Here is a 27,478-nt window from a genome sequence, read left to right on the forward strand (position 1 = left end):
ATAAAAGCAAAATATCTCCTACTGGGAGGCTGAAGAAAGTACTAAGGATCTCGGGGGACTGGGCTGGACTTTTTCCACATACAGTTTTTAAATGCATTTCTGTCAATTGCTGTAATACTGAGGGTCCTGTACAAACGAAAAGGGAGCCTTGCACATTGCCCATTTCTAGTGGCCAGCTTTCGTTTTCGGAGCTGTGGAACGTGTCAGAGCAATTCCTGTTGAGCTTGATCGCATCTACAGTCCTGAGACACAGTCGAGTGCCGGATTTAGGGCGGTGCGACCAGTGCCGCCGCATCAGGAGCTAAGTTTTGAGGGTGCCATGTACACCGTGCTCAAATTGAGCGCTGTTCCCCATATTTAATTTTCACAATGTCGAGGAAATAAAAGACGAACAACAGCACTCACGCGGTCAACATGAGCATTGCACCGAGGATGCTTATCTTTAATTCTTTCATATATTGACAAAAGGAATAGACTTCCATTTGGCGATAATGACAGTTAAAGTTCCAAAAGCAATTTAGTTAATAGTTAAAGGCCTACAAAGTGGTGTGTCATTCATATGCACCACAAAGGCTGTGTACCCAGAGCGGGGTGGGGTCCTATATTGCCAATTCGTTGTTCAGGTAACATTTTTAAACTGGTAAGCCTTCGGCATCCTGGTTTGCAAATGCAAACAGTAACCATCAATGGCAGTATAGACCCATATTACACAATTACTTTTTGTTCACATGAGTGTGTGTTCATGTATCAGCAGAACCCAGAGATGGCAAAATGTTATGTGGATTTGTAGAGTGCTCTTATCACTCGAGGGGCATCGAGGCGCTGGAGTGGGTCAGTGGGCTGATGGAGCACCTAGTTGAGATATTGTGAAGGGTTGGGGAGATCCTGATATGGTATGAAAGGTCGTTCCTGGATTTGGCAGCAATGTAGGAGAAGGAACTCTCTCCTTACTAGCTCCAGCAGATGCAGGGTATTTCCGTGAGGAAGAGTGAGGCTGAGTATGGGTGCCTGCTAGGTTGGTGGTGGAAATTGAGGCAGTGGTTGAGGTGGTCAGGTCTGGTATTGTGGACAGCTTTCTGTGTGTGGGGAGCAGTTTGAATTGGCATCCCTTCTGGATTGGTAGCCAGTGTAGCTGCCTGAGGTGAGGCTGATGTGTGGATTGCGGGGGATGTTGAGGATGAATCTGGCATAGGTGTTCTGGGGACTTTGTAAGAGTTGATTTGTGCTGCTGGCATAGAGTGTGGTGAGGTAGTCCAGTCTGCTGATGATGAGGACCTGGGTGACCATGTGTCTGGTGTCAGTGGGAGGCCAGTGGAATATGTTGCAGAGTATGTGTAGGATGAAGAAGCAGGAGGAGGATACCAAGGTTTTTGGCGTGGTCGGTGGGGGTGTGCGTGGGTCTCAGGCGTGTTGCCCACCAAGAGCAGCAGCATGGAGAGCACTTGTTGCCGAAGATCAGAACTTCAGTTTTATCTGTGTTGAACTTTAGGCAGTTCTGTTTTATCCAGTTAGCTGTGTTGGACATGCAGCTGTTGAACCTGGTCCTGGTGGAATGGTAGTTGTCTTTGATGGGGAGGATGAGCTGGATGTGGTCTGCGTAGGATTCAATGTTGATTCCGTGGGAACTTATAACAAGGGCAAGTGGGGGCATGTAGACATAGAAGAGGATAGGGCTCAGTGATGATCCTTGAGAGATTGCAGATGAGGTTTGTAGGTTCAAAGGTGTAGGGCAGGAACCTGATTTCCTGAGTCCATTCAGAGAAGAAGAAAGCCAGCCAGACCAGAGCAGGGCCATGTATTACAGTGTTGTGGAGCCTTGTGATATGGGTGCTATGAGAGAGAGTGTTGAAGGCTGCAGATAGGTTAAGTAGTATTAGTGTGTTCAGCGGCGTGGAAAGTGTCAAGCAAGAAACTGACGTTGATACACAGGGGTGATGCTTATATGCGGCTCTGCATCCATCCGGCGGAATGAGCCCAACATGGAACTGCACAGAGCCACCTAGCAGCACAAGGACCACTGCTATGAAAACTTCTAGATCTAGTCTGGTGAATATTCTAAAGGTGAAGAATCTGCGATTATATAGAGTATTCATCAAGAAATGTGTTACCAAAGGTAAGTAACTTGTTTTTTAAGACTTTGCTAACCTTTATTGAATACACTGCTAATAATCAGTGGTTAGTGGTGAGAGTCAGTCGATTTAGGAGATTCTGTGGTTGCAGTTTTTAACCACATAATTATGGATTTACAGCATTTGCCATATAATTTGACAAATTTGAAGATTATACCAAAGTGTTGTTTTTCAAGTGGCTAAAAGTAATAGAGACAGAATGTCCTGCATAATTATCATTTTTGCTTCAAATTTTAGGTAACTTGACACATAATTTGGTTTTCCATGCTGCATCGCTCTAGTAGCCCTAAGGTTGTTCATGTAATGTGGTTTTCCATGCTGCATAACTCTAATGGCCCTGAGATTGTTCATATCTCATGATTCCCTTTGAAATATGGATTTTATAGCACTGACAGCACCATTTTGTACAGTAAAAGCACCAAAACATGATGTTTTACACAGTGTCTTCGCCAATGTATAGTTATAGTTAGGACCGTCTTTCCATGAGAATTATATTTTTTGGTTTCCTAATAACTTTGACTGTGCTTGGCGAATCTTCACAAACCTTCAGGTTCATTCACCTCAGCTTCTTACTGGAACGTTTCAGGGTAATCTGTCAAGTAGGCAGAGGGAAAAAAAAAGGGGGTGTGGGTCCCAAAACCTCATGCAATATTCCACAGAAAAATTGAACAGCGTTACAGCCAAAGTGGCTGAACGGCATTACACCAAATTTGGCAGAAAGACATATCTTTCCTAGGAAGCATGCTTTTTGTGATTTGGTGTAAATCTGTTCAATAGTTTTAAAGAAATGAATGTTCAAAATGTATAGATATATCTGATAGAGACTTCTAGTTGCAGATTCCTTACCTTTGAATTTCCCCAGGCGTCTGACTGGATCCAGAGATTTTTCTTCGAGCAGTACCCCTGTGCGCCGTCAGGTGGCGTCGGTCGACTCTGTGGGCGTCGTGCTCGCCGTGATGGCATTTCAGTCATATATAGACACCACCCCGGCGGGCTGACATAAGTTCTTTTCTTTACGCGCCAGCCTACACTCAGATCCAGAGAGAACTACCTCAGTCATTTTTTGACTACGTCAACACTTTTGTCGAAGTTTTTGACAAGTTTGTGGATGTGTCGAGGGATGTCCCACAAGACCGGATTCAAGCCCTGCAACTCCTGTCACTGAACCATGTCGGTGATGGATCCGCACCTGGTGTGTCTTTGAAGCCTGGAGCGCGATCACGACCCGAAGTCGTGCTCCGAGTGTCAGACCATGAACCCGAAACCTTTGAGAGAGCAGTCCCTAGAGCTCATGGCGGCCAGACACTCGACTTTGCGGCACTCACGGTCCTGTTCGAGAGGGAGGTCTCGAGACCGGCTGCGGAGTCACCACCACTCCTCGTCTTCCAAGTCATCAGGACATTCGGGTCACAAAAAGAAGAAGTAAAAGAAGGACAAGCGTTCTTTGGCTACACCTCATTGATTGGATGATATGAGGCGGGAAGAGCGTCAACGCTCTAGGCCTCCATCAACAGAGCCTTCATCTGGGTCGGCTCCGGGCTTCCCCGACTTCCTGGGAGCCACCCCTGCCCAACTAAAGGAATTTTACAAGGCCATGCGTCTCATTTTTGGGCAGTCCGACCCACCTCCGGCGCCTTCGGGCACAGGTGAGTCAGTTGGGGTTCCCTCGGTTTCAAAGCAGTCGGCTTCGGCCATGGCTCCGGAGGGCCTCTCTGGATCCAATCGCAGATCCGTCCCATTGCCGGTCGTGCCACGGCGACCTTCCCCGGCGTTGGGTCAGACGTCGATGCTCCCGATGTCAGTTGGGCCTACAATCAACGTCGATCCCATCCGCATACCCGACGACCCGGAGCCGGACCAACATCTATAGATGCTGATTCCATTCTCTGTGGGCTCTACTGGGCCCTGGGTTGATCCAGACCCTTGTGGGTACTGATACGGGGAGAGTATGGCGGGGACACTGGACCCTTTAGAATACCAGCTTGACCCCCAAATTAACTGGGTGCAGGATTTGGGTGATGCCAGTGGTCTAGACACCTCCTTGGTGCTTCTTATTCGTTGGTGGTGAGAAGAGCGGCTGAGGTCCTGGACCTCCAGCTACCTTCTGTGGAGGTTAGGCCTAACATCCTAATCAACATGCTGCAGCCGGGGTCTTCCTCTTCCGAACCCCTTCTACCCTTTAATTAAGAATTGACAGACATCCTTTTGGGTACTTGGTCCAGGCCCACCACAGGGGCTCCTGTGAATAGGGCAATTGCCTGCCGCCATCGGCCGACTCTGTCAGACCCGAAATTCCTCACCCAACACTCCACGCCTGAGAGCCTTGTCACCCAGGCTTCTTTTTCATCTGGTGCATTAACTGACACACCCCGGATAGGGAATTAAAAGGACTGGATCATTTAGGGAAAACTTGTTTTCTTCCAACAGTCTAGCACTGTGGTCTGTGAACACCGCATGCCTTTTGGGCCGCTATTCCCATACTCTCTGGGATACGGTCGCGCAAGTGCTGCCTGCAGTTCTGGAGGAGTCCTAGACTGTCCTTTCCCAAGCTGTAACAGATGGTAGGGATGCAGCGAAGTTCATGATTCATTGTGGACTGGATACAACCGACTCTGGGCAGATCGGTTGCATCGACGGTGGTATTGAGACACCATGCCTGGCTGAGAACATCTGGCTTTTCAGGGAATGTCCAGCAATCCTTGATGGACATGCCGCTTGATGGCATACGTCTCTTTGGATACAAGGCGGACTCGGCGCTCGAGCGCTTTGAGGATTCCCGAGCCACGGCTCAGTCTGCCTTTCGCCCCTTTCGTGGCTACAGAAGGGGCACTCAACCGCATCCTTTTCTCCCTGGCCACCGACCCGCGCATGCCATACAGCCCCTGCGCAGACGTGGGATCCCACGGCCCAGGGATCAGGGAGCCTGCGGGTCGCCTAGTCCAACCCGCCCCCTCTTCAGCCTCCAAGCCTTCCTAGTCCGCGGGTAAATCAGGAACCAGTGGGTGGCAGGATATGCCATCACCTGCCCCAATGGCAATCCATTACCTCCCCTTCAAGACATCTCCTCCAGCCATGCCACCTTCATACAATCTGATACTGGAGGATAATATGGTGCTTCTCTTCGAGGAAGTCTAAGCCATTATGACCAAAGGAGGTATGGAGAGGGTTCTGTTGCCAGACGTAGGTTGTGTTTGATATTCCCGACACTTTCTGGTTTCGAAAAAGGACAAAGGTCTTCGGCCTATATTAGACCTTTGGTCCCTCAATCTCTTCCTAAAAAAGGAGAAGTTCAAAATGTTGACATTGGCTCAGGTCCTATTTCCCCTGAAAGACTGGATGGTACCGTTGGACTTGCAAGACGCATACTTCCACCATCTTGCCGGCCCACAGACATTACCTACGATTCGTGGTAGGTCACGAGCACTTTCGGTTTACGATGCTCCCCTTTGGCCTTACCAGTGTACCTCGGATGTTTATGAAAGTGATGGTAGTGGTGGCAGCTCATCTGCGTGGGTTAGGGGTCCCAGTCTTCCCCTACCTTGACGATTGGATGTTGAAGGCAAACTTGCCCCAGACAGTCATCCCCCACCTCCAGACTATGGCAAACCTTTTGTATTCGCTGGGGTTCATTATCAACGTGCCAAAGTCACATCTGACATCTTCTCAGACGCTCCCTTTCATCTGAGCTGTTCTGGATACAGTGCAGGATATTCAGGCTATGATGCCGATGTTTCAGCTTCTGTCCTGGATTTCGGTGGGAAAGACTCTGAGGCTGCTGGGCCTCATGGCCTCCTGCTGGTTCAAAATGCCAGATGGCGTATGCGGGTTCTGCAGTGGGACCTGAAGTTCCAGTGGGTGCAGCATCAGGGGAATCTCTCCGACAAGGTCCAGATGTCAGAAGGGACTGCAAAGACCTGCAGTGGTGGTTAACAAATCAGGATTGGGTCAAGGGCAGATCCCTCTCTTTTCCCTAACCAGATCTTACGGTTGTGACAGATGCGTCACTCCTGGGATAGGGTGGCCACATGGGAGAGGCAGAAATCAGAGGCATCTGGTCTCTGGCGGAAACCATGATCTATATCAATCATCTGGAGCTCCGAGTGATTCTACTGGCATTGAAAGCATTTCTACCTCCCTCAAGGGGAAAGCAGTGCAGGTGTCCACAGACAACACCACCGCCATGTGGTATTGCAACAATCAAGGCGGAGTGGGGTCGTGGACCCTCTGTCAAGAGGCCCTTCGCCTTTGGACTTGGCTGGAACATCAGGGCATGTCCCTGGTGGTTCAACACCTGGCAGGCTCCTTAAATGCCAGAGCAGACGCACTCAGCCGATGATGCGCGGTCGACCACGCATGGTGTCTCGATGCGGAGGTGGCGCAAGGTCTCCTCCTGCAGTGGGGAGAACCTTGGTTAGACTTGTTCACCTCTGTAGAGAATGCACAATGTCAGCTGTTTTGCGTGTTGGAGTTTCCAATGCGGCACTCGCTAAGCGACGCTTTTCCTTGCGAGTGGAATTCAGGCCTCCTGAACGCCTTTCCACCTATAACACTTCTGCCCAGAATTCTGAAGATCAGGCAAGACCGGGCCCTAGTAATACTGGTGGCTCTGGACTTAGGCACGAAGAGTCTGGTACCCTAAGCTTTTGAACATGGCCATAGTTCTCTGATCAGACTGCCCCTTTGGGATGATCTTCTGTCGCAGCAGCAGGGGAGGGTCCTCCACCCGCCCCTGTCAACTCTGCGGCTTCATTCGTGGAGATTGAGTGGCGACAGTTGACGTCTTTTGACTTGCCACCCGAAGTCTGTGACGTTATCCTGGCAGCCAGGCGTCCCTTAACCAAAACTGTATACGCCTGTCGTTGGAAGAAATTTGTGGCATGGTGCATCGACAATTCTGTCGATCCTCTATCTGCTCCTCTTTCTCAAGTTCTTCTCTTTAGTCTTTCGTTGCCCGGCAGGGTATCACTGTGGGCACTCTTAAGGGATATCTCTCTGCTATCTCTGCTTTCTTGAGGTTACCAGATCAGCCTTCCTTAATTAAATCTCCCATAGTTGAGAGGTTTCTTAAAGGTCTCACACATCTCTTTCCTCCTGTCCCATTCATCATGCCCCAATGGGATCTCAACCTGGCCTTAACATACCTTATGTGTACCCCGTTTGAACCTCTTCACAACTGTCCTCTAAGGCATTTAACTATAAAGACTGTCTTTTTAGTTGCCATTACTTCTGCCCGCAGAGTTAGTGAACTCCAGGCTCTGTCATCTAAGCCATCTTTTCTTGCCATACATCCTGACAAAGCGGTGCTTCGCACGAGGGCTTCGTTTCTACCTAAGGTAGTGACACCCTTCCATGTCGGACAGTCCATCACCTTGCCTACCTTTTATGCACTCCCACATCCCTCTCATGAAAAGGAGACACTCCACCGTCTGGACCCAGAAAGAGCATTGGCGTTCTATCTCGATCGTACGAAAGACTTCCGGGTGGACAATCAATTCTTTGTGGGATATGTGGGTGCAAAGAAGGGGAATGCGGTGCAGAAGAGGACCATTTCACGATCGGTACTCTTATGCATCCAAATGTGCTACGCCATGGCTAAAAAGCAACCTCCCGAAGGTTTGTGAAGTCACTCCACCAGAGCTACCCCTGCTACCACAGCGCTAGCTCGGGGTGTTCCAGTCCTGGCTATTTTTCAGGCAGAAACGTGGGCATCTCTGCACACTTCTACCAAACACTCCTGCCTAGACAATCAGGTCCGAAGGGACAGCTACTTTGGCCGTTCGGTCCTGCAGGACTTTTTGGTGTGATCTTAGTTCGCAGCCCACCACCGGGGATGGTATTGCTTCGGTATCTTTTCAAAGGTAAGGAATCTGCAACTAGAAGTCTCTATCAGATGTACAAGTTACTTACCTTCGGTAACGAAATATCTGGTAGAGACATATTATAGTTGCAGATTACTGACCCGCCCATCCTCCACGCACTGCAAACTGATTTCTAGGGACAGGAACTTCCCCCTTAAGGGCACTAGTTTTGACACACCACTCTCAGTCTTCTTCATGGCTCTGCGCTACTGGTGTGGAAAGTAGAGAAAAGAAACTGATGTCAGCGTTTCCGGGGGTGGCGCCAATATACCCGGCGACGTCATCACGGCAAGCATGATGCCAACGCTGCCCGTGTAGTCAACCGGCGCCACCACCTGACGGCGTGCAGAGGTACTGCTCGAAGAAAAATTTCCAGAACCAGTCTGACGCCTGGGGAAATTCAAAGGTAAGGAATCTGCAACTAGAATATGTCTCTACCAGATATTTTGTTACTGAAGGTAAGTGACGTGCACTTCAGGCTGTCCTAGGATCTCGGGACCTGGTGACCAAAAGAAAATATCAAAAACGTTATGGTAGCCATTTTAGGACTCGGGGACTCAGTCCCAGTTGCCTGGAAAAAATAAAAATTGGGGGGGGCAGGATAGGGACTGGGGCACCCACTATATTAAAAAAAAAACGTTAATAGAAAACATTTAAAAAAAACGTGCAACCCAATGCCGTGTAGAAATACTGGACTGTGTCTTGGCCGCTCATTAAATATTCACTGCTCTATAAAGAGGTGAGGGTTCATTAAGTTTAGTTTTACTTCTTTGTGGTGTCCCAATGAGGGACAAGGGCACCACAAACAATTATTTTAAGAATTGTGTGGGGCTGCAGGGAGCACAGCATGCTCCCCAAGAATGTTTATACATACTCTTGGGAATACACTGGATTATTGTTATTGATAAATTATCACCGTGATTTATTGACAAAGCCAATAGTTTTGCTTTATATATGTTGATATGCTAACTCCTGAGAAAGCCAATAGACCTGCCATTTATATTTTAGTGTTCTGACCCTTTGACAAAGCCTGTAAGTCTGCCTTATTCAAATAACACTCTTTATAGTGTTACTTTACATTAAAAATATTCACTGACAAAACAAAGGTTAAGGTGTTGTTATTATAAGGCATGGTAATAATGTATTAATTTACATTTAAAAAGCTCAAAGACTCACTGAAAAAAAGGTTAAAGTGATGTTATCTCGTAGGAGATTTCGTTTATAGCCTTCAGCACTGATTAGTTCCGCCCAAATGCTGGGACCCTGGAGCACTTTTTCACAGTATATCTTCTTAACTGTAGATGTTTGCCTTTCTTAGGGAAGGTCTGCAGAATCACTTAAGAGAGAAAGATATTATGCAGCCTATAGGAACAGGTGGCAATGGCCCAGTTTTTAATCCTGTACTTAGAAAAGGGCCCAGGAAATTATATATAAATATAATTTCATGATGGTTTTGTAAACACAGCATAAATGTCTTTCACAAACTCTTTTTTGGTAGAGTAGGGAAAGGAAGTAAAGCAGGGCAGTGTCACCATATATGCAGTCATTATGTGGGTTTAAAATAGAGACTGTGCCTTTAAGAACCCAGGGACCCTCAGTATCCCATCATGCTGAGCAGGTGGCAGTTGCTTCAGTTCTTTTTTCCAGCTCCTGCTGACAGGAACCTGGAGCTTTGAGCTCTGCCAAATTTTGGCTTTTTTCCTAAAAACTGTCAATTTAATTTTGGTGATAACTATTTTCCTCAATGTCTTTGGTCTCTTTCTGGCCGTTTCCGTATTTTCCTGGCAGAAATTAAAGTTTTTTTGACAGAATAATGCCATCTCTTTTTGACAAATGCCCACCCTGAGGGAGAAAAAAGGCCAAGACAGACCCTCATGAGATGTGTAAACTCTGCCTCCCACAAAATCATGTTCCTGAGTCTTGCCATCAGTGTAGGAACTTTCCAAGATGCACCCTGAAAGACAGGGAGCAAATTCACCTTCATGGTACTGAGGAACGAAGAATACAGAAGGCGCAGTTTGAAAGTGGCACCTCAGGTTAAGGAGAGGATCAGACCTCTACCAGAGCTCTACCAGAGCTTTGTCATCTGTCTCTGAAAGGAATGCCAAGAAGAAAAGGGCAAAAAAATGCCATTGTTCCCGGTTGCCGTTGAGAGGATCGACGTTGAGGAGAGGTACGGTGCCAACCTGTTCACTGTCTATCCATGTTTTGACGTCGAGTAAGCTCAACAGGTCAATGTTAAGGGAAGGGGTGTTGACGTCGATAACAACACTATCAGCATGCAGACCTAATTGCCCATCGACTACGAGACCACCACGAGGCTCGCTGTTGAGATCCAAATCGACATCGAGGTGCCGGTGAAGATCAACATCGAGTTCCATGCCATTGTCGAGGTGCCAAACATGATCACCACTGACAAGCAGGTCGACATTGAGGCGTAGACACCGGTCGACATTGAGAACTTTCTTGACTTCCTCAAGACTACAGATGACAAGAAGGAAGAGTAGACTTACCTAATCCTCTCCAGATTCAAATTATTCAAGAACATACTCCCCTTCAAGGGTCCCACAATGTTCTCCGCCCACGCCATCTCCATCTCCTCAACCACCTCCTCCTCCACCAACTCCACCTCTGCCTCTTCCTCCTTTGGCACCAGTTGCTCCCACAGCGAGGCCCACATCTCACTGTATCCCACTCACATCATTCTAAGCTTCACTGTCACAGCTCAAGGCTCTCATCTTCCTTGCCAAGGCGCTACCGTCATCGTCACCATTCATCTTCCCCTACTACAGGACGATACTCTCCAACTCTTTCAGACTCCCCACCTCCACGCAAATCACCAGTGGACGACACCACCACATTTCAGAAGGTCTTGGTGAGGGAAGGTACAAAATGTAATATTGAGATGTCAACTCCAACACCAACAACATCAGTGGTTTTTGAAACCCTTTAACATAGGTTAGCATCAAGACCCTTGTTGCCACTAGTGCCAAGACTATTATAACCAGCTATGGACCTCTTCTTAACACCAGCCCCTGTCAATCCTGCTCCATCTAGGCTTCAGAAAAAATACATCCCTCCAGAGCAGGATCCTGCCTTTCTCTACACAGACCCAACACCAGACCCTGTCATTGAAAGTAGTGGCAAAGAAACACCATGCCACTACTCCTACTTCAACAGTTCCTCATGATAAGGAGAGTCAGAGGTTAGACTCTGTGTGTCAGAAGGTTTGCAGTACAATGGCAACCACGATTAAAGCGGCAAGCACCACTGCCCTGTTAAGAAGATATGACAGGGCTCTGTGGGAATCCACTGAACTGTTTGTTGAACATCTCCCATGAGAGAAACAGGAAGACTTTGAGGAAATCCTCAATGAAGGATTACTGGTTTCTAATCAAATTAGCAGTGCTGCAGCAGATTCTTCCCTAGTAGCAGCACCTCAGTACCTCCATGGGTCGCTCTCCAGAGGCACTCTTGGCTTCGCCTTATCTCCCTCAAGCCAGAATCAAAGCAGACATATTGAATCTTCCATTCTCTAGTACTACTCTATTGAGTAGCCAGGCCAATGATGAGATGACAAGAATGAAAGCGGAAATGGAGACTTGAAAGCAGTTGGCTTAGAGAGACCCAGAGAGCAAAGAAGATCTTTCCATTCCTACCAACGCCGTTACAACTCGCAGAGGGTTCAAACCACTCAGTGGGGTCACCACCAAGGTGGTGGACAGCAACTGCAACAACAACCTTACCAACTATACCAAAGGAAACAGACCAGGGGTAGATCCACCTATCAGCCTGCTCAAGGAGGCAAGCACCCACCCAGGTCAAAACCCTGAACTATTACTTCCCCCTCTTCTGTTAGCCACTCCGGTGGGGGTGAGGGGGGTATAGCTTCTTATCTGGCTGAGTGGCAAAACATAACAAAAGATGCCTGGGTTCAGAATATAGTTCAAAATGGATATTGTTCTCTACTGTCAATCCTTCCAAAACTGTCCAGTTTCCAAATCTTGCTGACACGGTTGGAAGTCCTTTTACAAAAGAAAGCGGTGGAACCCATTCCTCAACAACAACGAGGCACAGGCATTTATTCCAGGTACTTTCTGGTAAAAAAGATAGACAAGAATGAATCCAGACCCATACTCGACCACAAAATAGCGAAAAAATGGATTTGGAGAGAAAAGTTCTGGATGCAAGCATTACACCAGATCTATCCCCAGTTACACCAGGGGGATTGGCTTTGCTCCATCAACCTTCAAGACTCATACTTTCATATTCCAATTGCCAAAAAGCATTGAAACGTCTTGAGGTTCCTAGTGAGGACAGACCACTATCAGTACCAAGTACTTCCATTTTGTCTCAAGTCAGCACTAAGGACATTCTCCAAGTACATGGCAGTGGTGGCTGCCCATCTCAGAGAGCACAAAATATTTGTCTACCCATACCTAGACGATTGGCTAATCAAGGCGTCAACGTGACAAGAAGCTCAGCTTCACTACAATTGGACTTGCAGTCTCCTTCAAAGGTTAGACCTTGGCTTGGCAGTTTGGGCTGGACTGTTTTCATGGGAGCAGTGTCAAGACTGATTTGCATATGGCTGGGTCCAGGCAGGGGTGGTGTGGTTTGCAAAAAAAGCAATGGATTCAACCCAGTTCTTTGTGACTGGGGATGAATGTTTGGATTGTTCAGTATTCCATCAATAATCTGTTATTTTTGCTTTTTTCTCTTTAACTGGGAAGGGTATGGCCAGACGTGTGTCCCTGCTCACTGCACCTCTGTACTCAAGCTAGCCTGGCTGATGAGGGGTGATACCCCAAAACCGGTACAAGGATGCTTGTTTCTGGTTCAGGGAGGTCCTGGCTTGGCAGTTCGGGCTGGACTGTTCCGATGAGGAGAAGGGTCAAAACTGATTTGCATTTGGCCATGTCCAAACTGGGCTGGCATGGGGGGCAACAAAATGATGAATTAAACCCAGATCTTTGTGGCTGGGGTAAATGTTTGCATTGTTCAGCATTCCGTCCATCATCTGTTCTTTTTGCTTTAGGCTTCATGTCAACATCACAGGATCAACACTTGTCCTGGTTCAAACCTTACATTTTCTTGGAGCCACCATCTACACATTCCAGGCAAGAGTGTGTTCTCTGAGGAGAGATGCTTCTTGATCCTTTGGAAGTGCCACTCATTACAACTTCCCGTCCAACGTGGAGAACAGTATCCTCTCATCTTGGCTCGATGACCTCCTGCATCTTCCTCAAACCAAATGCTTGTCTCCACATGCACCCCCTGCAAGAATGTCTCGAGGACCAGTGGGACCAACTAACAGGCACCTGGGAAGACAGGATAGTACTATCTTGCCATGTGAAACTGTCCCTGAATTTAGGGCAAATGTTCAGAGAGAGAAAGACAACATACCATATCAATCTCCTGGAGCTATGTGCAGTCCATCTAGTGTTGTAGGCATTTTACCTGTCATTCAGATTCCACTCCCTGCTTGTTCAGACAGAAAATACAACCACCATGTACTACCTCAACAAGCAGTGAGGGATGAGGGCCTGGCCCCTATCACACAAGGCCCAGGCAGTTTGGAATCGGCTCATAGCCAGGGATCTAATGAGCACCACAACTCACCTTCCAGGTGTGCAAAACTCAGCAGGATTCTACAAGAAATTCACAAGTGGGTCTTACATGATGTTATCCTCCACAACATCTTTTAACTGTGGGGAACCCCAACCATTGACCAGTTCGCCACCACAGAAAACAAAAAATGCCAAAACTTTGTCTCGAGGTACTTCCAGCAAGGGGCACTAGGAAACGCCCTATGGATCAACTGGTCTGGCAGATTTCTCTACGCTTTTCAGCCTATTCCCCTGATTGCATCAGTCCTAATCAAGCTGTCCCACTCAAGAGCCAAGATGATCCTAATAGAGCCAGAGTGGCCATGTCATTGGTTGTTCAAGGACCGTCTGTCAGTCTACATTGCAAACTCCCATGCAGCCGAGACTTACTAACCAAGGTCGGAGGTCAGATGGTACACCCCAATCTCTCCTCTTTGAATTTCGCAGATGGCTCCTGTGCTAGTGCAGCACAGACACTTGAATCTACCAAAGGACTGTATGGACGTCATCAGAGAGATTAAGAGGCCGTCCACCCGTTCCGCAGATGCCTTCAAATGGAAGAGATTCTGCATCTGGTGTCCCTCTAAGAACGTAGACCCTACATCTTGCCAGGTAGATGTAATTCTCCCATACTTACTCCATCTGGCAAAATTTGGGCTTGCAATTCTCTTCTATATAGGTTCACATGGCAGCCCTTACTGCCTACAGAAAATGTCCTTCACAAACCTCTTTTTTCAAAATCCCAGTTATCAAGGTTTTCCCTCCTCTTACGCACCCTTCACCTCCCTGGGAGCTTAACATTGTACTCTTGTCTCATGCATGATCCTTTTGAGTCTATACACAAAGCCTCCCTGCAACACCTTCTTGGAAGAAAGCTTTCCTTGTAGCGATAACATCAGCTCACAGGGTTAGCGCGATCCAATCTCTTTGTTCTCACAAACCATACACAATCTTCTACTCTTGCACAGCCGTTATGAGAACTCACCCTAATATCCTCCCTAAGGTTATTTCAGACTTCCATGTTAACCAGACCATATCTTTACCTACATTCTTTCCAAATCCCTCTACTCCAGCTGAAATAACTCTTCATTCCCTGGATGTAAGAATGGTTTTAAAATTCTATCTCAATAAGACACAAGACATCATCAGGTTGAACCAGTTGTTTTATCAACTGTGGTCTGATCCGTAAAGATCTTGCCACTTCCAAACAATCCATCTCCTGATGGATAGTTTCCTTTTGTGCTATCAGAAACCTAACAAGACACTGTCAACTAAACCTAAAGCACAATCCACTGGCTGCAAAAGAGCTACAACTGCTTTAATAAGTAATATCGCTATACCACATATTTGCAAAGCAGCCACCTGGAGAGCTATCCATACATTTACCAAACATTACTGCCTGGACTCTGATGCTAGAGCGTACCTTTAAGTTGGACAGGCCTCCCTCAGAAATCTATTTGTTTAAAATTCTGCCTTAGTTCACTTTCTGCCTTCTCCACCCCTTTAAGTAGGGATGGGCTTGCTACTCTGTCCAGTGCTTATGACTATGAATGGAAATGCCCTACGAGAGAAGGAATAGTTTCTTACTTAGGAGAATTTCCAATATAGTCATAAGCAACGCTTCCTCCTCCCCAGTGGAGTGGACAAAAGTATCCAGGGAACCTCTATATCATCATGCATCACCTCAAAAAGAACTGAAGCAACTGTCACCTGCTCAGCATAATGGGATAGTGGCAGTCCCTGGGTTTTTAACCCATATTATGACAGCGTTTGGGGCTACACTGCCCTGCTTTACTTCATCCTTCTACTCTACCAAAAAAGGGTTTGTGAAATACATTTATGTTGATTTTTAAAAAAACATCATGAAATGATATACATATATAATTGCCTCTCCCGTTTTTAAATACAAAATGAAGAACTGAGCTAATGTAGCCTGTTCCTGTAGGCTGCACAATATTTTTCTCTCTTAAGGGACTCTGCAGGCCTTTCCAATGAAAGGCGAACATCTACACTTAAGAATATATTCTGTGGGGGGCGTGGCCAACATGGCGACCGGAGCGGCAGAGTAATACTGCAGATCCGTGCCTGGCCCACAAAAAGCATCCTGAAATCGGCACCCAGAACCTTCTTTGAGGAGGGTGCCATCTGCCCAGCTGTTCGTGACCACCAACAGATGCGGTGACCCTCTGCGGGACTCCGGGGTCACCTCGGGCGACGGAGAGGAGCTGGCGGCCTGCTAGGTCGACGCTCGCGGCCGCGTCGGGTGAGTTGGCTGCCCGGGGCCGTGGGCCGGCCCCGCCCCCAGACCTCTAGCGCTCGGCGCTGAAATGGAGAGGCACCACGGGGAGCCGTGAGGCATCGGAGTTCGGGAGGACTCGCATCCCGGGGATTGCTCTGCAGTGGAGTGATTGCTCGCGCCCCACCGCCTGAAGCGGTGCTGCCGTTGCGGGACTGGGCCTTGTGGGGCGCACGGCGCCGCAAGACACGTCGGACTGTGGCCGCGCTTGGGCTCTCCGGCCCGCGGGGCTCCCTTACCGGCTGATCACCGCCTCTCTCTGCGCTGACCGGACGACTCCTGTGCCATTAATTGCGGCCCCCCCTTGGCGCTGGAATATGGCGACTAATCCGTGCACGGCCCGAGCGCACTGAGGCTTCCGGCTCGGCGGGTGTTCGGGGAGCTGCGGCGGCTGTACCGCCGTCGTGTCCGCGCCGCCTGGAGCGGCCGCTCGGGGGATCCCCTGCTGAGCCCCAGGCGCCCACACACGGTGGGAACAATAAAGAGCAGCACATCCTTCGGCGACGCAGACCAAATCGCGGAGAGGGGACGGATCGCTCTCCCCCCCCCCTCACTCGGCGACACGGCTCGGGTCGCGGCGCGCAGGGGGCTCGATCTCACTGAGTGCCTCAACGGGCGCGCCAACTGCCTTAACAGCACGCTGTAACCCTCACACTCTGTCCACGGAAGCACTGGGCATTGTGCTGCCCCTTCTGGCGTGGAATACACGTATGGTACCGGATCCACCCTGAGTCTGCGGGCTATCGAGAGTGGTGGGAGCCACCTGGCGTGGATCAGTTAGACATTAACTTGGGCCAAAACAACAAGACGGAGTGGGTAATCGGTGAATCTAAACCAGCGCCAATATCAGAAAAGGACACTCAACCCCCTCCTGTATTACAGCCTAGCAAACCAGGGGACGTGCTGAAGGAAGCTAGAAGTCGTAGGTGATCACTCCCGGCAGACAACTGTCCGATAAAGCTGGAGTAACAAACCAATGTAAAACAGCGCGGAAATCATGGTCAAACCAAAACACCCCAAGACGGGGTCCACTGGAGAAGCTGATCCTCTCCAACCGTCCTGCCAAGGGGTCTCGCAACCGTCCACACAGCTACAGTTGAATGAAACATTACGCACGCACTCCCTACAATTTGACAAAATTATGCAAGCAATAATGGACACTAAATCCTCGTTAGAGGGGAAAATAGATGCTGCAGTACAGGAAGTCTCATTGCTGCGAGCGGACCACCGCAAATTAACCGGTAGGGTACACGACACTGAAACGTCACTGAAAACTATTCAGCCCGAAGTGGAAGAAATGAGAACTAGAATGCGAAAAATGGAACTGGACATAACTCAACTACAACGTAAGGCTGAGGAAGCTGAGGGTCGTTCCAGGCGGAATAATATCAGATTCCTCGGAATCCCTGAGAGAATCGAACTTCCTAAGGCAGAGGAGTTCTTAGAGGCATGGCTGAGGAACACACTTAAAGAGCAGTACCCCACCACAACACCGGTGATTGAAAGAGCGCACAGAATTCCGGGCAGGCCACCTAGGCCGGGAGCACCGCCCAGACCACTAATAGCTCGCTTCTTGAATTATAGGGATAGAGACTTGGTCCTCCAACACTTTAGAGAGGCTGACAATATCGTGATGGAGAATAGCAGGATAGCAGCCTATCCTGATTATACAATGGAGGTACAAAGCAGGAGGATTGCGTATAGCAAGATCAAGCAACTGCTAAGAGAGAAAGGCATCACTTACTCCCTCATGTTCCCTGCACGACTGCGCATCGTTATGGACGAGAAAACCTTAATGTTCCCCACTCCTGAAGATGCATGGACCTGGATACACGCTAAGGGATTGGCTGACCCACCCGAGGATGACACGGTTTCCGGTGAGTGGTCCACAGCTAAACCCAGAAAAAGGAAGAAGAACACCAAAACATCCGCCCGCCCCACAAAAGCGCAAATGGCATTGGACCGGGCGCAAATATTAAAAGACACAAATTCATTCGCTCGTGGGTTGCTGGACTCAAGGAGTGAAACGGACACTAATGACACTGCCTCACAGGGGGAAGATACAAGCCTGTCCCCCTCTCCGTTACGGGTGGGCCCTGACCTCACACCGCGATTGGCAGACGAACTTTGAAGGGGTGGAGTTGCCGTTTGTGGCCCCTCTCTGTCGGCGACAGCAACTAAGGTGCTGCATGACACTATCATCGGGACCCTCGCCCTAAGCTCCACAGTGAATAACAGCTATTAAAATGAAGAACTACGTCTGAATCCTCGTAAATTGTACAAAGGCGAATGGGTCTGTGGAAGAGGATAATATCCTGCAGGTGGGCCACCCAAGGGCTAGTCGTCAGGTGATCCACGACCCCCCACACCGGAACGGTATCCGAATGGAACTGTCTTCTTTGGAAGCCACCTTAGGCACCGGTTGTGCCATTTTATTTAACGGACGTACACAGCCCGTAATATCCTTTTGGTTGTTATATCTATCTCTTTTTTTTCTATCTTTAGCCCACTATGGGCTTATTCTTTTATCACTGATGCTGGGGTGGAGGGGCTGGGGACCGGTGGGGGGCGTCTGGGGTGGGGCCGGGGAGGTGGGAGGGGGTGGGCGTGTTGGGTACAGATCAGATAACCCCCTGCGCCTAACCATAACACAATGAATAAGATACCTAGTTATAACCTCATAACATGGAATGTGAAGGGCATGGCAGGGACTAGTAAACGTCATAGAATACATGCGTACCTAAAGCGCCACCGCATACACATAGCAATACTGCAGGAAACACACATCACACCCACAGAGGCTGCTCGGATAGAAAAGTGCTGGTTGGGCTCAATATATAGCGCTGGCGATTCCTCCTTCGCCAGAGGAGTGCTGGTTTGGATCGCGCCGGGTGTCCCTTATACAGTACAACACTGCACAAAAGATAAGGAGGGCAGGTTTATACAGCTAAGGGGCTCACTGGATGGGGAGGATCTTGTAATAAATGGATTATATGTACCGAATATCAAGCAAGGTGAATTTTTACAAACCAAGACCTCTCAATTAACCAATGATCTAACTTCATCATGCATATGGGGGGGGGACATGAACTGTGTCCCACATATAGATAAGGATAGATCACATCCCCCGCTAGTGGCCGCTCCAATAACGAAAAACTCCCAAATGCTGGGCGCATGGATGGAAGAACGTTGACTGATCGACATATGGAGACACATGCATCCACATGAAAATGTGTATTCCTATTATTCCCCAGTACACTTATTACATACCCGTATAGACCTCATCCTCACCTCACAGAATATAACGCATAAAATAACAAGAGCGGAGTATTCCGCTAGGGTAATCTCAGACCACTGCCCACTCATAGTACAAATAAGATGGGGAAGGCCCCGCTCATGCATTCCCACCTGGCGTCTGCAAACGCAATTACTACAAGACCCCCCTTTTAGGAAGGACATTGCTACACACATCTCAGCATACTTCACATTGAACAAAGGGACAGCCACCTCCAGAGCCATTGAATGGGACGCACATAAGACAGTCATAAGAGGGGTATGTATATGAACCACAGTGGGAGTCCGGCAAACGCTAATGCGCGAACTCCGTGCATTAGAACAAGAAATTCAAATCGCTGAGGGTGAGTTCACTAAAGATACCACAACAGCGACTAAGCTCACTAACTTGCGCACTAAATGGTCCGAGACAGACAGACGCCTCGGACAGTTCGACTATCGGCACCATATGGCTCGCACGCATGCAGAGGGCGACAGATCCGGTAAATTATTAGCGTGGCTCATAAAGAGTGAACACCGGAACGCCCCTATAGGCGCTATCCGCCTGGAGTCTGGTCGTATAGTTAATACCCAGGTGGAGATAAATAACGCTTTTAAAGAGTATTATAGCTTGTTGTACCGGGCACGGCCCCCCCCCCACTAAAATCCAGTTAGAGGAATTCTTCAACGATATAACTCTAAGCAGCCTAACAGCCTCTCAAACCATAGAATTGGACAGCCCGATTGAGATAGCAGAAATCCAACGTGCGCTGCTACAGTTGACACATGGCAAAGCACCCGGCAGCGATGGCATTCCCATAGAATACTACAGCACGTTCCAATCTCAGACTCTAGCCCCATATCTAGCAATGCTAAAGGAAGCGCTGGAACGGGGCCAACTCCCTGAAACTTGCCGTGAGGCTTTGATAGCAGTTTTACCAAAGGCAGGCCGTGACCCCTTGGATGTTCGCTCATACAGGCCATTATCACTACTAAATACCGATTGCAAATTACTCGGAAAAATACTAGCTAATCGCCTGCTTCCCTGTGTGTCAGAGTTGGTACACCAGGATCAGGCAGGCTTCATTCCCGGCCGCAATACCTTCAGCAATATCAGGAATTTACTGCGTCTAATGAGAAACTCCCCGGTAGAAAGCAGACACCGGGTGGCAGTATCACTGGACATAGAAAAAGCGTTTGATACTCTGGGTTGGCCTTTCTTAACAGAAACACTCAAGCGGATGGGGTTCGGGCAAGTGTACATTGGTTGGGTGAAAACATTATACACTGACCCAACGGCTAGGGTTAAGACGGGCGATACGGTCTCCGAAAAATTCAATATCGGTAGGGGCACCAGAGAGGGATGCCCGCTCTCTCCACTATTATTCGCATTAGCCATTGAACCGCTGGCCGCCCGCCTTCGCATAATGGCCCCCACGTGGGGTATCTTGGATGGCCAGAAGCACCAGATAGTATCCTTATATGCGGATGATGCGTTGATCTTCCTACGAGATCATGTGGGAGCCCTGCCGGGCCTACTGGAACTCCTAGAAAAATTGAGCTTGGTTGCCGGATTAACAGTGAACTGGACAAAATCCTGCATATTCCCTTTGCGTCCGGTCCCTGAGGCACTGAGAACACCGATGGGTCCGGGAGGCTTGAAATGGTGCTATACAACATTTAAATATTTAGGGGTAAATATATACCATGACAGCCTAGATCTCAGGGATGGTAACCTCGGCCAAGTGGTCAGATCAACGAGGGGCTCCCTGCCCTTCTGGTGCTCACTGCCACTCTCTCCTATGGGCAGAGTAGCCATCGCAAAGATGATAGTATTACCCCGACTACTCTATTATTTTATGGCGCTACCCTTAATACTCCCGAGCTCATTCTTTAAACTACTGAATACCTTACTAACGGACTTAACATGGGGCAATGGCCGCAGACGCGTTGCATTAACAAAGGTCCTCCTACCGCTTAGGTTGGGGGGACTGGGCGCCCCCAGATTTGAAGCGTACTATGCAGCTGCCCAACTACAATGGATATCCACATGGGTTGGTCACCCGGCCGGGCCCGAAACTCAGAGGGTGTTGCAGGATCTTGAAGGCAAGGAGATAATGCAATACCTCATGAACCGCACCGATCCAGTGAACACTAGCAGTGTGCTGCTGCACACTGCACATTGGGACTGGGGCCGATATGCGCTGCAAAACGCAAAAGTCCCGCAGTACTCACCGAAGATTCCACTGCTGGCCCTACCGACATTAGCAAAAATAGCAGCCAAAGTGGGCCTGAATACATGGGGTAGCAGGGGCATACTTACACTAGGTGACATCTACCAGGACGGGCAACTTCAAACTTACGAAGCGCTAGCCGATAGGTACGTGCTCGGCCGAGGAGGCTTCATAGCTTACGGTGCAATTAGGCAGGTAATGAGAGAGAGTTGGAGTAAAGGCAACGCGGAACCGGATACCTCCCCTTTGCTACACAAACGTTTGGGAAGCATAAGCACCCCATCAAGCATTTCAAAGATATATAATATCATAGCCGCCCAGGCTGAACATAAACAGGATCAGGCAAAAAACAAATGGGACTGCGTGCTACCGGAACCACTATCCCCTAATTCATGGGAACAAGCGTTGAAGCTGACTCGCGAGGTTTCACGCAACCCGCGCTTCCGATACACACAGTTTAATTATGTGCATCAGACTTACCTATCACCTCACCGCATAACACGCATGTATCCCCGGTCGCCGCAGACATGCCCCAGATGCGAAACAGAAGAGGCCACATTCTACCACATGACATGGGAATGCCTCCCGATCCGGAACACATGGATAGAGATAATAACGTTGCTAGCGGAATGGACGGATACTACACTATCTCCCACTCCCGAGGTGTGCCTACTGGGCTTAACATCTCATCCCAAGAAACGCAAACGTACATATAAATGCATTGCCTTGGCACTGGTGCTGTATAGACGCCTGATCGCCATGAAGTGGAAAGCCCCCGATGCCCCCAGGGTGGCCCAATGGCGCGAAGAGGTAATACGATGGACCAAAGCAGAAACACAGACATTGCAGAATCTACTGGATAGGGGTATACTAGTTAAAGGCTTGGAGGTATGGAACTCGTTTTTGACAGCTGTGGAAAAAAAAGACGATGTGCGTCCCCCCTGAACTAATGAAAGGAGCGATTTTTTACATCATCGCAGTGGCCACAGGGTGACATTAACATATGGTGCGTTCGGGACATGCGGGTGTGAGGGCGGGGGGGGGTTAAAGGAACAGTATAAAGGAAATATTTAAAAAAAAAAAAAAAAAAAAAAAAATACATAAATAAAAAATAATAATAATAATAATAAAGTAAATGAACCACTATAAAATTGCGATGCCTTGTGCGTTTTCCCCTGGGCGCGTCACGGGTGCCTTGCGTTGCGCTCGGGGGTACTGGGGCTGGGAGACATTGGTACCCTCTGGCTCCCTCCTGCTGTGCCCCGTCCCTCACGCATGGCGCTCCACGGCCAATGGTGGGCCAGTCCCCTGGGGCCGTGGGGTGGCATGGCCACGGGCTGATGTGATGTGTCGCGTGGAGACTCGCGCAAATGTCATGCAAGCCTCATGTAGATTGCTCCCTGATCCCTCCGAAAACTGGTTTCTCGTCCTCCTGGGCCCCTCCTCTCCTCCTTTGTCGGTCCCCTCTTTCTCCCCAGCCGTTGCGTCTCGGCTGTAGCCTACTCAGCGTCTATCTTACTCTTTTTTCTCTATGTTCTCTGTTCTCTTGGAATGATCTTGCATATGTTTAATACAACCCCTACGTGAACGTGCCATTTGTGAAGCCCCCTTCGGGCGTTGTTGCATGTATACGTGAGTAGCGTTTTGCTCATACGTAACAGTTATCTGTGTAATGCACGATGAAACATAATGTAACATATTGCATTTTATTCCAATGTGGCCACTTGGCCGATAAAACAATAAAAATATATTTTAAAAAAAAATATATATATATATTCTGTGAAAAAGTGCTCAGGGGTCCCGCATGTGGGCGGGACTACTCAGTGCTTATGACTATAATGAAAATTCCCCTACGAGAGAACTAAAGTTACAGGTAGGAAACTAGTCTTTATAGTTAGGTGAAAAGCTCAGAAAAACATAACATTTTAAACTAAAAGATACACTGAAAATTCACCAGTTATAGTTATCTGAAGTATCTATACCTTGCTCACTTGCCATGCACTACTTATGACCTCACATATTACATCCCTTAAGACATGTTCTGTGACATTATTGGTAACATTACTGTTGACATCTGAAATCATATCATTAACGACAACACTCATTAATGATGGCACAGGTTATTGGTACTTTAGTTAACTGTAACTGGTGAATTTCAGTGTTTTATTTAGTTGCAAATGTTAAGTTTTTGCTTACATTTTCACATACCTATAACATCACTTAAACCTTTGGTTGTTTTTTCAATGAACACAAACACGTTTATTATTACATCATGTGGTATTTGGATATGTGGATCCATTTATTACTGTAGGTCAAAGGTCAAATTCCATGTCATTACCACAGTACAATTTAAATGACTGGAGAAAACAATGCTTACTCGGTTGAGGGAAGAAATCAACTGAGCCATCCTCACAAAGCTTAGTTATTGTTACTGCACAGATTTAACTATCTGTACTCAGTAAATGGTTGTATACCTACTGAACAGGAACAAACATAATACATAAACTATACTTGCACATTCACTTAGTGTAATTTATTATTTATTATCTTGGTTAATGGAGTTGGGGGACATCATGATCCATGCAAAGTTTTGCCTTTTGTGAATCATAGCACGTCCCAACACAACAATTGCAATAATGGTCATGTTACAGCTTGCATATTTGCATATATGGTAAACGTATCATCTTGGTCATCAAGTACACAGACTTTGCACTTAGAAGAAAGAGGAATCCAACATTAATTTGCAGAACTACATTAGTGGGCATGCATGAAATTGTCATACTTTGAGCAATTATGTATTCTTTATGTCCTCTTACCCGTTTTAGAAAGCATGTTCCAAGTGAATCTGGATTTTCTATACAGTTCGTTAACTCATTCAGGAAAATGCTACGAAAAAGGTAAGAAAATAGTGAATGATAATTAAATCTGGACGTATTAGAAACAATTTGTTTGATATTATATGCTTAAAATATAAATATCAATTAAGGGTATATACTGTATCAGGTGCATATCACATGAAGACATTTAGTTTATATAACAAAATTTTTTCTGTACCACAGTTTTTTACAATACAAAATCAACAGCTCATGAATAATGCGTTATAGAATAAAGGAGTAGCAGCATAATAGTACATACCAACTACATTCATATAAGCTAATCAGTGTATGTAAGCGAAATGGCCTTTGTTATTGGATCAACCACTCAACCATAGATAGATAAATAGTCTTTTCAATATTGGTATTGTGAGAGAAAGTTACTTCCTTAAATTGACCGGTTGATGTGGGATATTCGTTACCATTTGCGTAATTTGTATATGCTATTATGCTAAGCCCCTATTCGATGAGAGATTATTCATGAGCTGTTGTTTTGGTACTGAAAAAGCTGTTCTATAAATTAAATGGCTTTTCATTCTATGCTCCAGACACAAAGTATATTTTCATTCATAAACAACTGATTGATCGTGTGGTAAAACTGTATATGAGAGTGTTGGATTTGAAATTTTTATAAACATTGACACCAATTACTACTTCTAGAGCTTCACTTTATATTCTACTTATTCATACCCAATCTCCCGAAGGAATACTGGGTTAACCTATTGTGTACATAATAAAATATAAAGATATCTACTTAATTAGTAAATATTTCTGTTGTATAGATGTTAGTGTTTGCATGTGGTTAGAAAGCAATGTGGTTCTCTGTAAATGTAGCATCTCAAACCGATTTGTAGTTAATAGTCATGTATTTTCCATCTCTATTGGTATCATGATGTTTTGCCGGCTTTGTCCCGAACCAATGTGGATTCAGTGATGTGTATTAGAAATAATATACTTTTAAAATACAGCTGTAACTATTTGAGCCATATGAGTTGTAATTTGGTTATCTAACACAGAAACTATATTTTCCACTTGAAGTCTCCTACATGAGTTTGTCAAACATGTAAAATCTGCACATTAAGGGCCAGATATAGTAAAGGAAAATTTTGCGACTTGCAAATTGCAGGTGTGACCGACTCGCAAAATGGGATGCAGAAAGGTGTCCCATGGGGACCCCTTCCCTTTTGTGAATGAGTTACCACCAGTGTGACACTGGTGGTAACTGCGAGTTGGTTTGCGACCGCATTCGCGGTCACAAAGCAACTCAGCATGGCGATGCGGTCGCAAATAGGAAGGGAACACCTCTACCTATTTGCGAGTCGCATCCTCAAATTGCGAGTCGGTACCGACTCGCAATTTGAGGATGAGCATCGCGTTCGGCCTTTTGCATGCCGCAAACTGCGTTTTTCGCAGTTTGCGACATGCAAAAGGCTTCCTACATCTGGCCCTAAGTCACTGCTGAGCTTATGGTCCTGTAAAGGTTAGTCGTATGTATAGACTCCTCCCAGAGACATAGCTATCAATAGTCCAACAGGCACAGTGGTACTAGAAGCTAGGGAATTAAAGAGCCCTTTGCTTAAAGATTATGCATGCATTTTGATACCCATGAGATAGAGGAACTAATTTTACTTGCCTGCGTTAAGGCCCATAATGCTTGCATGCCCCTGACTATACCAACTCCTTGCTGGTCCATAACCATACAATAAACACTATCATACCTCAGTTAGCCCTCTTTGGGAATCTAGAGACGAATTTAATTGTCCTTCATGGTTCTTGCATTCTTTATAAGCTATTAAATCGAAATCATGTGGAAGGTTAATGAAAAGAAACCTTCAGCTGCCTTGTGGTAAAGGTTTTAACTAGAAGGGAATGCCTTACTTTAAGAGCAATATTGTTATAAGTTTCTGCTATGGAACATTTTAACTTCACACATATCACACATATCAAAAGGAGGCTAAATAGTCCAACTTTTCCAATCCTGAGTCTATATGAGGTTGAGTTGTCTGAATATTTGTAAGGCAATTTAAATATGAAATTCCCACAAAAACTACATTTCAGCTTCTAAAAGCATCTAAAAGTGAACTTGTAAACGCACCTCTAAACGTGAACACATCCCTCAGCGTTACACAGATATCTTCAGGAAGACAGCATACACCACCCAAGAGAAGGACTATGCCATTTGGGTTCCCAGCTCATTTTGGGCCTCCATCCTTTATAATTCAAACATAAGATACATTGTGGGCTCCATTGAAACCACTCCTGATAGCTCAATTTTTAGCTCCAAAATCCCTTTATGTCCTGACAAACGTCAGTGTCGTCAGTTTGAAAGAATAGACCTTCTCCTTGGTTGTCACATAAACTATGGCTGTTTCCAGCAGATATACCACCTCCTCATCCTCTACTTCTCCTCTACCTCCTCCTCGGCATCCATCACAACAATTTGAGGAAGCTCAGCTTCCTTGTGGGACTAGACATAAAAAAGATCCCACTTCCATCTCCTGTGAGACAGTGATACTACATCATCCTACGCTACTACTGCCTTGGCCCGGTAACCGTCACAAGCCTTGCTGGTTGATGACATTTCAACTTTTCAGGGTATGTTGGCTTAATAAGCACGTAAGTTTAACATCTTGTTGGAGGCTCCTCACACAGTGGTGCATGGCATAATGAGGACCTTGGTGACACTGGCACCAGAATTGCAGGAAATATTAAAGACACATTTCTAACACCAGCTATGAGGAAGGCAGGCCCTTCACAGCTGATACAGAAGGACAGTCCTCTGGAGCAGGACCCTGCTTTGCCACAGTTTGACCCTAAACCTGACCCTATGATTGCATCATCTTTCTGGAAATGACATAGATCAGGTCCTGATCTTTGTTGGGTCTTCATTATAAAAAGAGGATGGATCTGCTGTGCAGAAAAGATGTGGGGTCAAACTATATAGCCATAAAGGCTGCCAGAGATGCAGTCTTTTTAGGGAGATCGGGCTGTCCTCTCCGGAAAGGCGTCAAAAAATGTACAGATAAGCTCACGAAAGACCACAGATAGGATTTTTCAAGAGTGGTGCAAAATACGTTTTTGTCTCTCTCACGTTTCTCATTGACCCTCTGAACTTGTTGTTTCAGGCTACTGTCATGATATTATACTAAGGGAATCATAAAGGTTGTGCCTCTCAACATTGAACTCTGATGCCTAACTCATAATAT

At 47.0% G+C, this 27,478-nt stretch overlaps 1 protein-coding gene across 3 annotated transcripts in view; it reads right to left on the bottom strand.

Moving 5' to 3' along the window:
* MCF2L2 (MCF.2 cell line derived transforming sequence-like 2) overlaps positions 1–27,478 on the bottom strand; it is a 1,607,631-nt gene that overhangs the window by 599,118 nt on the left and 981,035 nt on the right. For all 3 annotated transcript variants that reach the window (XM_069213109.1, XM_069213110.1, XM_069213111.1), the window contains exon 18: positions 24,216–24,285. In XM_069213109.1, the coding sequence (XP_069069210.1) occupies positions 24,216–24,285 (70 nt within the window). The remainder of the gene's footprint in view (positions 1–24,215; positions 24,286–27,478) is intronic.

The sequence above is a fragment of the Pleurodeles waltl genome, chromosome 11 (genome assembly GCF_031143425.1).
Source record: "Pleurodeles waltl isolate 20211129_DDA chromosome 11, aPleWal1.hap1.20221129, whole genome shotgun sequence".
Lineage (NCBI taxonomy): Eukaryota > Metazoa > Chordata > Amphibia > Caudata > Salamandridae > Pleurodeles > Pleurodeles waltl.